The 13,005-nt window shown below is 42.3% G+C and overlaps 1 protein-coding gene across 1 annotated transcript in view; it reads right to left on the bottom strand.

Annotated features, from left to right (window-relative positions):
* Positions 1-3,041: 3,041 nt before the first annotated feature.
* SLC12A8 (solute carrier family 12 member 8) overlaps positions 3,042-13,005 on the bottom strand; it is a 121,855-nt gene continuing 111,891 nt past the window's right edge. Inside the window, exons 13-14 of the mRNA XM_057737828.1 lie at positions 6,756-6,816; positions 3,042-3,503 (exon numbers count right to left, since the gene is read on the bottom strand). Coding sequence (XP_057593811.1) covers positions 3,341-3,503; positions 6,756-6,816 — 224 coding nt within the window. The 3' untranslated portion in view covers positions 3,042-3,340. The remainder of the gene's footprint in view (positions 3,504-6,755; positions 6,817-13,005) is intronic.

Here is a 13,005-nt window from a genome sequence, read left to right as displayed (position 1 = left end):
GCGGGTCTGCAGCTGGACTGTTTCCGAGCCTGGATCACGCGCCCGGAATGGCCTTCCCTCATCCAGGCATCCGCGGCAACGGTGTGCTCCTCGGTAAGACCTTTAGTCTAGGAATCCGCCCCTTTGTCTTTTCAGGAAGATGTTGCTAGTCACGCTGCCATATATCCTGGCTGTGCTGGCATTCTTAGATTTCTTTAGATAAGCAAACTCTCTCTGAATGATCCGTGTCATCCGTCTCACCTTTCTGACAACCTGAACTCACGGCTGACCTCTGTCATACACAGACAGTACACGACACCTCTCATGGCCACGCCGGAGCCTCTCTGCCCCCCCTGCTTCTGGGGCTGAGGCTGGTCCCTCTCAGCCACCAGCACCACCACCACCAGCAGCACCAGTGCTGCGGGGCTGCAGTCACCGTCACGCACACAAACCCCGCAGCGCCTCCCGCCCACAGGGTGGCTGCTTGCTGCGGGACTCGCTAGGTACTCACACGCGCTCCGATCACCAGCGCCGCGGGGGCAGGGGGGTGGGGGGCGAACGGCTCTCACGGCGAGCCCGTGACTACGGGAACAGGGAGCCAGTGGATGAATTCTCGCCTCTTCCTCCCTCCGCGAGGGGGTCATGAGACACAGGTGTCCCAACCACCTCCCAGGAGGGTCCTCAGAGACCAAGGGCTCTGTTCCACCTGATGCCGAAGGGTCCCTGACCCGCGTCACGCCTCCCCACCTGTTCCACTCTTTTCCCTCACGCCTTCCCTGGATGCGGCCCTCAGGAAAGCAATAGCACATAAACCGCTGCTCTCTGGGGAGCCCGGGCTAAGGCTCCACTCCTGCTTTACTCATGACTGTTACTGTGTATACAATATAGTTCTGTGTAAAGACAAGATATCTGGACCTAATTAGAGGCTGGCGCCTCTAGCATCTGCCTCCCACACTGGACTGTGTGGGCTATTCATACCAGCGTCCCCAAGACCGAGTCAAATGCTGGAATTCTCTCTCATACCCATTCTTCCTCTTTTCCATAAAATTAATCATACCGGGAAAGTTCTCATCTTGGATACGTGAATCTTCTGCTTTATATGGTTTTCAAACCCAGGACCATCTTTTTCAGAGGAGATACTTTTTTACCTTGTTATACAAGAATTCAAAAAAGCAAAAAAGCAGACTCAGTACAGGCTTCTGTGGCCAGCTGAAAACAGTGCCCCAAAGGATATCCACATCCCAATCCATGTTACCTGGGAACGTTTCCTCCTTTGCCAAGGCCCTGGCAGGTGTGATTAAGTTAAGGTTCTTGAGATGAGGAGATTATCCTGGATTATCTGGGTGGGCCCTAGATGCAATCACGTGTGTCCTTACACGAGGGAGGCAGAGGCCCACGTCACATGCACACAGGAGAAGGCAATGTGGTCACCCTGAGAGATCTGAAGGTGCTGGTCCTGAAAATGGGAGTGATGTGGCCACACTACACTCGCAGCCACCAAAAGCTGGCGCAGGCAAGGACCACATCCTCCCCAGAGCCCCGGAGGGAGCACAGCCCTGCGAACACCTTGGCTTCAGCTCTGTGGTACTGATTTTGGGCATCTGGTCTCCAGAACTGTGAGAGAATATACATTTCTGTTGATTTAGGCTACTCAGTTTGTGTAATTTGTTACAGCAGCCAGAAGACACTAGTGCAGCTTCTTCTTAAAGGGCCTTCAGAGTACACCAAGCCAGGCCTTCATGAACACCCTGTCTTTAATGATTTCCCATATGCCCATAGCTAACTCTGGGTTTGCTTTCTGTACATTGTTTCTAATGACGTTTGGAAGTCTGGTATTTAACCCCAAAGCTGCACGAACAGTAATTATAAACTAGATTTCACTGTGAACAAGAATCATAAACTATCAATAGATCTCACTTTCTAGGAGAGAATATTAAGACCTAACTGGCCCCTCAATAAGACATTCCCACCTTCCACTTGCCTTAAGCCCATTTCATCCAACAGGTCAGTGGCTCTCAAAATGGTGTCCAGGGGTCACGTGCGTTGAATCACCTGAGGCTCTCATTAAAAATGTGAAGTCCAGGACTCACCCCCAAGCTTACCTCCAGAACCAAACTGCAGAAATCTGCACCTTTAACAAGCCTCCCAGGTTTCTTAGCCCACGGACTTTGAGAAGCTCTACTACAGAAGAAAGCGGTCAGGACTAATCCAGCAGTACTCCCCTCCATGGCTCAGTGGTGAAACCACCAACTCTAGGCCAGGGCTGAACTCACGCAGGGGCAGCCACGGCCACAGCCACTAGAATGGATGCCTGCAGTGAATGCCACATTGAGCTCATAGGGGAACCAAAACAGTCCTGTCTCCTCATGTGTTCACACTGCAAAACAGCCGCAAAGGTGTCCAGAGCACAGGGCACCACACACGCTTTTGAGAATGTGAGTCACCATTAAGTAATTCATGGTAATTTAACTTTTTAATTAAAAAGACCTTCACTAAACAATAATAGCTTACAAATGTATGTGCCCCTTGATCTTGCAATTCCACTTCTGGGAGTCTATCCTACAGATGTGCATTGCGCTTGTGCATGTGAACTGATTATCCACTGCAGAACTGACTGCGACAGCAAAAGACTGGGAACACCCAAATGCCATCATGGCGGAGCTGATGAAATAAACTACCGCACATTCATACGACGAAAAATAATGAGGAAACTGCGTGTGTACTGATATGGAAATGTCTCCAAGATAGATTGTTAAGGGGAAAAGCAAGGTGCAGAACACATGTATGATATGCTACCCCTTGCGGAAGGAAAGGGAGTAATGAAAACCCACATTCCTATTTGCTCGCACCTTCATCACGAAATGTGGGGCATGTATCCAAGAACAGTGGTTATTTCTGGGGCAGGGGATGGGAACTGAGCAGATGACAACCAAGGATGGGAGGGAGACTTTTCACTATATTTACGATTCTACTTTGGGGATTAGAACCATGTAAGTGTATTATTCATTCAAGGAAGAAATAATAAGATAAAATTTAAAATAACCATTTATTGTGGCCCTCAGAACAAGCAGTCTGGTCTGGTTCCCCACACCTGTGCGTCTTGGTGTCCACGTGGCGCTCTTCAGACCGGGCGTGTGTTTCAGGCGCCACCGCCACTGCAGTGGGTCCCTGGTCGTAGACGCGGTGCTCCAGACCAGAACGCACGTTTCCATCATCCAGAACGGCCGGGGGAGGACAGGTCTTTGAGTTTCTTACCAAGGAGAACCAGTTCCACAAAGGTTCTGGGATTTGGGTCCACTGCACCCTGGACAGCTCCAGGAGGGGAGGGTCCCGGGCTGCCTAGTACTGAGGACCCAGTATTCTAGTACCGAGGACTCAGCTGTTCCCGGCTCACAGGGGAGGAGTGGTGGTAGCGATCCCGGGTGGCGAAGTCTGCGTTCTCCTGGGTGAGCTGAGTCATCTCCATGTCAACCCTAGCCAGGGACGGCGCCAAAATTATCTGCTCTTGGGGGGATCGCAAGCTCCTTTGGTGAGAGAAACATGAACAATGGTCAGAAGGAAAGACCAAAGCACTAACCAGTGGCGGTAAGTCTCCTCTGGGACGTAGAAATGATTTGCAAAAACGTCATGGTGCCTATTACTAAACATGTATTAAACAACACGTCATGAACCCAAAGCAAGAGAAATAAGTATCAAATAAAGAGAGAGTGATATTTACCTTCCCTTAGTAGAAATGTATAAAACTATAAAAATAACCTTACAAATGCTGCCATGTTCGGGCTCTGTAGCTTTACTGCTTTTTCATCAAATAAAACAATGGAATGGAGAGGCTGGAACGTTGAGGTGAGTAGAAAGAGAAACCTTCTCTTTGGTTCACGGGCAAGAAAGTTGAAGGAGGAATGATTTCCAGAGCCGAGGTTTGCAGAGCAAGCAGCTGCCAGTAAAGCACAAAGGCTTTTGGCACCAAGCTGGCTGGAAGGCAAAGAGGGAGTCCCGATACAGACTCCACTGTCACTGAAGGGTCCACATAAGAGTTGGAGTTGGAACAAACCAGAGAACACTGTTAGGAATTCGTGAGGAAAGTGCTGACAGCAGAAAGGAGTAAGGAAAGACCATCCTGGTGGCCAGGGTACCTGCAGAAGACAAGAGACCACCACAGCTCTGCCACGAACCAGCCTGGTGGCCTCAAGCAAACCTTTTCACCCCCTCGTGCCTCTACCTCCTCACCTTCTCAGGCCCCTTCTAGTCCCTTCCGTCTATGCTAGGTCCTGAAATCACACAGGCGTAGATTTTCTCTTCAAACTTTACCCTCAAAGAATCATTTGCTTTATGAGCAGCAACGTTCAATTGTTTAAATAAGGAATATATTTGATAGTTGTAAAAAAATGGTAGAAACCTTGTTATAAATCTGTGTAACTTAAGCAGAAAGCTTCAATGACTAGAAAAACGTGCTGCTACAGGAGTTCAGATCACACAACTAAGGCTTTGCAGCTGCTCAACGAGAACACATCTAAATTAGGTGGGTTTAGGTTTTCTGAGAAACGAATTAACTTCTATAAAGGTTGAATCTTCAAGACGTCAGGCTAGGAAGTGACAGAAAAGCCATACCAGTCAACATGTGTTTTTGCCAGTGAACTTTCTAGTACATGCTTTTTGTTTTTAAAGGTAACACCATTGTATTTTTCTGAGATAATACACCTCACTTTCTAGTCTAGAACAGCCTAAGAGTTCTCACCTGGGCGGTTGCTAGGACTTCAGGAAAGAAAGCTTCCTTAAGGTCAGGCTTAATTTCACACTTCAATTCTGGGAATTGCAGGTATAACAGAGGAAGTAATAGCCAAATTCCTTTGCCCAAAACATCCTACAATATTACTCTTCTTTGGTTTTCAAGAGCATCTGGGGCAACAGTTGTGAAAACACTCAGAATTACAGAAGAGAAAACACAGCTACCAATTTCTACTTTTAGATGATCACCACTTCTTCATCCTCTCACCCTCCTGAGCAACCACTACAAGATCCCGCTCTGTCGCCACAAGGAGGCCGGCAAACCTGGCGCTGGGGCTTAGCGGAGGCCTGCAGCACCCACTCCGCAAGCCCACAGAGCTGTGAGCAGTGTGGACTAGGTTCTCTTCCCACCCAAGCACTGTCCTTCTCTAAGAACCGTCTCCTCCTAATACATTCTTCTCTCTACACAGCACTACAGTGACCTGAGAGGTGAAATTCCAGAAATTCAGAGTCCAAAAGAGAGTAGTGACCGCCCATGGTTCTTTGTAGGCTCTCAAAGCTTACAGTACCTAAAAATATTCGCATAAATCAGATGAGGCCAAATGTTCTCAACCATACACCAGCTGCAGCTTCAGAATCTGCAGGCAGCTTCCACACAGAATCTATTTCCACGTAAACTCTACGTGCCCTCAGGACTACGAGCTTGGGGAAGAGGGATCCGTGCAGGTGTGTTGTGATCTGAGTCACCCAGCCAGGCGCCTCAGCCTGGAAGAGAGGCAGAGAGGAGACCCACCCCTCCCACAGCTCCACACAGGATGTTCAGCCCAGCTTCCAAGCAGACGGCGGGGAACTCCTCCCCCTCCACACCACTCTCCCCATCCGCCGTCTCCACGGGTTTCCATGGCCCCTGCTTCTTTCATCAGCATTTCTCTACCATCCAGCTGCATTTCTTGGGCCACCCTGAACAGATCGGCAGCACGTACAAAGAGCTGTCTTAAGAAGGGCCCTTGGGAGGGAGGAACGGGGAGCTATTGTTTCACGGGTATACAGTTTCCATTTTGCAAGGTGAAGAGTTCTGGAGATGCTTGGAGGGGATGGTGGCATAACAGTATAAATGTACTTAACACCGTTAAGCTGTCTACTTTAAAATGGTTAAGATGATAAATTTTATGGTATGTGTGTTCTCCCACAATGAAAAATAAATGGGGAAAAATATCTGAATTTACATTTGGGACCAGCGGGAAAGCGTCCCATAATCCATTAGCACAGAAGGTGGACACATTGGCGAGCACAACCCAGACCTCTCAAGTTTCAAAAACAAACCAGCAAAATGAAACCAAATAAATACTTTGTTGGGTTCTGCCTGGATTTTCCCAGCCTGTAGCTCTGGCTTCTCACTGATCTTGAAAGGGGTGGGGGAGGTAGTTTCCCACAGTCTTGAGACCCTCAAAGGCGAGGAAGCATTGGCACTGGATGGGCAGAGGAGGAGGAAAGAGATGAGGACACTCATGAAATCTTACCTTCCCTGTGAGGGCTTCTGTTTCTCAGGAAAGGTTGTTCTTCCCTTTCCCTGACTATCTGAACATGGAGGTCCCACAGAAATCCTGCAGGATCGCTCCTCTGTTTCTGTCCTTGGCCTCTGCACTGTCACTAATACTGTCACGTCAACTAGCTCTGACTTGAGATGGAAGAATGGGAGTTCTCTGGGCCTTGGCCTTGTGCATGAGTAAGCATTTATGCCACTGTGTCTTAGGCTGTGAACTCACTGAGAGTAACTCTTTTGACGTTTATCACTCAGCAACCAGATTCTAAAGAAAGCCTCTGTCCATGATTCCTGAGGATAAGAAGAGAAGAGGACATGGGCCAGAGGAAGCTTCTGAGGAGCTGCGGCAGAAGGGCTGGGTGGTGGAGGGCGGTAAGAAGCAGTCTGAGTTTCCTCGAGGTTTTCAGTGATCAGATACTCACACCACAACCCACCCAAGCCCAGCTATAAATGGAACACCCTTAGCGCCTCCCTGGCCCCCTCACCCTGGCCCCAGACTGGCACAGACCTGTAGGAAGGGATCAGAAGAGACCTCATCCATCTGCAAAGGCTGAAGCTGGAGGCTAAGCCTGCAGGGAAGACACAGACATAAATATTTATGAAGCCTCTACCTACGCAGCTAGAATCCCAGTTTCAATGGGGTAAATACATATTCCCTGACACACACACAGGATAGCACAATTTTTTTTTTCCTTTTTCAGTCTAACCAAACAACATTCATTATAATACTCTTGGACAGCAACCTGCTAAGGACTTCATACTTGCATGTAGTTTCCAAAAGTTTATTGCTCAACTCCGAAATCCCAAGAAAGAAACTGAATGCATTATAAAGAAGCAGAGGACTTGCTAACTTCAGTCTTAAGAATTTTTAAACTTCGATAATTTTTTCTCTTGGATTCAAACTGATATGTGTTAAATACATACTATAAAATCCCCTACTAGACCGTACATTCTTTGAGGACAGGAAGCACGTCTTTTTCATCTGTTAACACTCACAGTACAACAGCCACAGGATCTGGCCCTTAGGGATTTTTCTACAGGTGCTAAATGAATTAAATAGCTCCACACGTAGAAATGTTGGAGTTGAAGTTTGAGATTAGGTTGTTGTGGATACTGACCAAATATGCTGACATCAGACACACTGTTTAGAAAAGGGCTTATCAACTCTTTTTTTAAGTTTTTTTTTGTTTGTTTTTTGTCTTTGTAGAACAGCTGGTGTCTACTGTACCATGCTCCGGGCAGCTTTTTGTTTGTTTGTTTTAATAAATTTATGTATTTATTTATTTATTTATTGGCTGTGTTGGGTCTTCAATGCTGTGCACGGGCTTTCTCTAGTTGTGGCGAGTGGGGGCTACTCTTCATTGTGGTGCGTGGGCTCCTCATTGCTGTGACTTCTCTTGTTGCAGAGCACGGGCTCTAGGTGCATGGGCTTCAGTAGTTGCGGGACATGGGCTCAATAATTGTGGCTCACGGGCTCTAGAGCGCAGGTTCAATAGTTGTGGTGCACGGGCTTAGTTGCTCTGTGGCATGTGGCATCTTCCTGGGGCAGGGCTCGAACCCATGTCCCCTGCATTGGCAGGCAGATTCTTAACCACTGCACCACCTAGGAAGTCCCTAAGTTTTTTTTTTTTTTGTAAATCCATTTCTCCCTTGGTGTGAGTTTTTTAATCTCACAAAATGAATTATATATAACTTTAGGAAACCAAATGAAATGTAATTTGATAAAATGCTTTTCCAAATTACATATATTCACTCCACCATACACACACACACACACACACACACACACACACATATAGCTGGTTGAAAATTGGTTACTTAGATCACTTTCAATATATGATCAGGAAGTGAGCATTATTTTAAGAGGCTTACGATGATGGGTGATGCCTTGGAGGGACGTGACAGGGAAGGTGGGAGGGAGTCGTGGGAGGGAGGGGATATGGGGATATATGTCTAAATACAGCTGATTCACTGTGGTGTGCCTCATAAGCTGGTTCAAGAGTGTAAAGCAATTATATTCCAATAAAGAGCTTAAAAAAAAAAGAGGCTTATGTTAGAATCTTGACTAATGTCAACAGCATGCAGCTGATAACATGTAGTTATTCAGTCTCATTTAGGGTTCTTGTGGTTGGGGGAGGACAAATTTTAGATCTGCATTAATAATCTGCAATTGCAAAGAGAAAGCTCCTCATATATTTTGACATTGTCAGAAAGAAGAAAACATAAACATTCTTTTAGCTGGTCCTACTTATGTATGACCATTTAGATTCCAAATACCTAAATTTTAGATGAAGATTGGCCTGAAATTTGATTTCATACTTTCCTGTAAATAAATTTCTGGGAAATATTTAAATTTCTTAAGATCAAACTAACTTCTAAGAAATTCAGAAGCAACCATTGATGTAATCACTGTGTTAATTAAAATATATTCTATCTATTATATTAGCTGATGTCAGGACCCTTACTGTGACTTTTTCTAGAGCATTATTTCTAATGTACATGTGACTCAATGTTCAAAGTGCATTTCTTTCAAAAATACATATCAGACTATTCTAACTGGGAAGAATTTTTCTTTCCATTTGCCTGGATTGTTATGGTCCATGTCATTTAGTTAGGACTTAAAACTATGTAATTTATTTTAAATATTGGGACACTGTAGAACTTTGATGGAAAGGGCCCTTGAATTTATTTTTTAAACAGCTTTATTATTGAGGAATAACTGACATACAATAGAGTATTGATAATATTTTTTTCCTTTCCTTTTCTTGCTGCTCTGGCATTTTGGGGTCTTGATTCCTAGAAATAGCAAACAACTCCCCTTTGCACACACTTTTGATATACACACCAACCAATTCAGAGCCCACACCCTCAACCATCTCATTTATCACGGTCTCACACATCAAGCCAATATTCCCCTGCCTTAAATCACCCAGGGCCAAATACCAGCAACTAGAGACCACCCTGACAACCCAGGGCCCTCCTGAAATTATTCAAACTACCCAATCGTAAACTTACTCAGCTGCCTACCTGCCTAGCCCATTCCTTCTCACTAAAACCCTAAAAAAGGGCCATGCTCTCCCCTCTACCTCTTCTGCCTCCTGAGCAGCCCTGGCCCTCCCCTCTGTGGCTCTGCACGGCCCTCCTCTTCCTAGAACCTGTGAGTATAAACTTCTTTCCTCATGACAATAATTTCTGTGTCTGTGTGTCATATCATTAAAACAAATCCCAGGTACGTTTTTAGAACAAACTACGTGCATTTAAAGTGTACAACTTGGTAAGTGTTGACAGGTATGTATTGTGGAATCATCACTAAAAGCAAGATTAGGAACACATCCATCACCTCCAAAAGTTCCTTCACAAGACCTCCCTCCACTGTATCCACACCCCCCACCCCATCCAAAGGCAATCACCGATAACACTGTCATTATAGATTAGTTTGCATTTTTAACAATTATATATGTATATATATAATATTACATTATAAAATCATTTTGTCTGGTTTCTTTCACTCAGCATAGTTATTTTGAGATTCCTGTTATTGCATATATCAATAGTTCATTCTTTTTATTACTAAATAGTATTCCGTTGTATGGGTACACCATAATTTACTTATAGTCACCTGTTGATGGACATGTGAAACGTTTCTAGTTTTTGATTATTACAAACTAAGCCGCTATAAATATGCATATACACGTTTTTGTATGCCTATATGTTTTTAACTCTCTTCAGTAAATACCTAGGAGTACAGTGGCTAGTTCATATAGCAGATACACATATATATTTTTTAATAAATTGCCAAACTGTTTTACAAAGTGATAGCATTATTTTTACATTTTTATCAGCTATATATGATAGTTCTAGCTGCTGCACATCCTTGCCAACATTTGACATGATCAGTATTTTTAATTTTAATCACCCTGTAGGTGTGTAATAATATTACACTGTGGTTTCAATTTGCATTTTTTAATGACTAATCACATTGAGTATATTTTCATGTGCTTATTTGTTAACCATATATGTTCTTTGCTGAAATACATTTAAAACTTATGCCCATTTTAATTTTTTTGTTGTTTTCTTATTACTGAGTTTTGAGAGTTTTTATGTATTCTAGATACAAGTCCTTTTCAAACATGTGATTTACTAATATTTTCTCATAGTCTACGGCTTGCCTTTCCATTCCTTTACCAGTATGTTTAGAGGAACAGAGTTCTTAATTTTGATGAAGTCCAATTTATCAGTTTTTTTCCTGCTTTTGGTGTTGTATCTAAGAAATCTTTGTCTCACTCATAGTCATAAGTTTTTTCCCTATATTTTCTAGGATCCATTTTGAGCTATTATTACATTGTATGATGTATGGATTGAAGTTTGGTTTTGTTTGTGGATTTCCAAATGTCCCAGCAACATTTGCTGAAAAGACTATCTTTTTCCTCAACTGAATTGCCTTTGCAATTTCTAGACTCTCTACTCTGTCCATTGATTTTTTTTTTTTTTTTGTCTGTCTTGATTCCAGTACCAATCAAGCTGTCTTGATTACTTTAGCTTCACAATTAGTTTTGAAATCAGGTAGTGTTAAGTCTTCCAACTTTGTTTTTCTTCTACAAAGTTGATTGGGCTGTTCTAGGTCCTTTGAATTTCCATATAAATACTTTAGGATCTGCTTTCCAATTTCTACAAAAAAAGCAGCTGGGAGTTTGATTGGGATTATAACTAATGTATAGAAAAATCTGAGGAGAAATATCATCTTAAGAATATTGAATCTTCCGATTCATGAATATAGTATGTATCTTCCTTTATTTCTTTAATTCCTTCTTTAATTTCCTCTCAAAATGTTTTGTAGTTTTATTCTTCCAGTCTGTAAATATGGTGAATTACAGTGATTGATCACAAACATTCCACCAGGACCTAGAGCCTGCCATACAGAGTGAAGTAAGTCAGAAAGAGAAAAACAAATATCGTATATTAATGCATATATGTGGAATCTAGGAAAATGGTACAGATGAACCTATCTGCAAAGGAGAAATACAGACCCAGATGTAGAGAACAAACGTATGGACACCAAGGGGGAAAGGGTAGGGGTATGAATTAGGAGGTTGGTATTGACATTTATACACTACTATGTATAAAATAGATAACTAATGAGAACTAATAGGTAACTAAAAAAGAAAACTAATGAGAACCTACTGTACAGCACAGGGAACTCTACTCAGTGCTCTGTGGTGACCTAAATAGGAAGGAAATCCAAAAGAGAGAGGATATATGTATACATATAGCTGATTCACTTTGCTGTACAGCAGAAACTAACATAACATTGTAAAGCAACTATATGCCAATAAAAATTTTTAAAAAAGAATGTAAAACCAACCTTGAATTCCAAGGATAACCCACTTGGTTATTATTATGCTTCTTATATTATTCTGTATTCAATTTGTTAAAATCTTGCTAAGAAGTTTTACATCTATGTTCATGATGGATGTTGGTGTGTAGTTTTCTGAAGCATTTTTATATAATTGATATTCTTTCTTCCTTAAATGTTAGACAGGTTTCATTAGTGACACCATCTGGCCCAAGGTTTTCTTTATGGGAAGGTTTTCAATGACAAGTTTCATTTCTTTTATAGATGACCTAAATAGCCCTATATTTCTTCTAGAGTGAGATGTGATATTTGATAGTTTGTATTTTTTGAGGAATTTGTCAAATTCATCTAAGTTGTCAAATTTACTGCCATAAAGCTGTTTATAATATTTCCTCATTTTCCTTTTAATACGTGCAGATGCTGCAGTCACATCGCCTCTCTCACTCCTGGTGTCGGTCATTTGTGTTTCCTCTCCTTTTATTCTCATCAGTCAGGCTAGGGGTTTCTTAATTTTATTGATCTCACATAACCAGCTTTTTATTTCACTGGCATCCTCTATTTTTTCCTGTTTAATATTTTACTGATTTCTACCTTGATCTTCATTGTTTCCCTGTTTCTTCTTATTTGGGTTTACTTTGCTCTTCTTTCTCTAGTTTCTTAAGTGGGAAACTGGGGTTATTGAATTGAGACATTTTTTCTTTTCTAATATAAGCATTTGGTGTGGTAAATTTCCCTCTAAGTACTGAATTAGCTGCATCCCACAATTCTGATGTTATATTTTCATTTTCATTCAGTTCAAAATACTTTTAAATTTTACTTATTTCTTCTTTGAACCATGAGTTATTTAGTTTCTTTCATTTATTTAGTGCTCTTTAGTGTTGTTAGTAATTCAGTATTATTCAGTGTCCTTTAGTTTCTAAATATTTGGGGATTTTCCAGATATCTTCCTGGTATTTATTTCTAATTTACTTCCCCTTTGTTCTTGAATTGACTCGAATACCTTGAAATTTACTGAGACTTTAAAAAATGTCCTAGAATATGGTTTATTGTAAATGTTTCATGTACACTTGAAAAGAATATATATTCTGCTGTTGTTAGGTGGAATGCTCCATAAATATCTATTTGGCCAGGTGTGTTGATAATGTTATTCAAGTCTTCTAAAGCCCTACTGATTTTTTGCCCACTTGTTTTATCAATTATTGAGAGAGAGGTGTTGAAATCTCCGACTATAATTGAGAACTTTCCTACTTACTACTGCAGATCTATCAGGTTTTGCTTTTTGTATTTCAAAGCTCTGTTTTTAAGTGCATAAATGTTAAGATTTCTTATGTCTTCTTGATTACTTTCCCTTTGTCTTTATGAAATGACCCTCTTTATTCCTGGTAGTATTCTTTTCTCTGAAATC

The sequence above is a fragment of the Hippopotamus amphibius genome, chromosome 6, assembly GCF_030028045.1.
Source record: "Hippopotamus amphibius kiboko isolate mHipAmp2 chromosome 6, mHipAmp2.hap2, whole genome shotgun sequence".
Classification (NCBI taxonomy): domain Eukaryota; kingdom Metazoa; phylum Chordata; class Mammalia; order Artiodactyla; family Hippopotamidae; genus Hippopotamus; species Hippopotamus amphibius.
The sequence above is the reverse complement of the archived record's forward strand: the minus strand, read 5'-3'. Positions and strand labels throughout refer to the sequence as shown.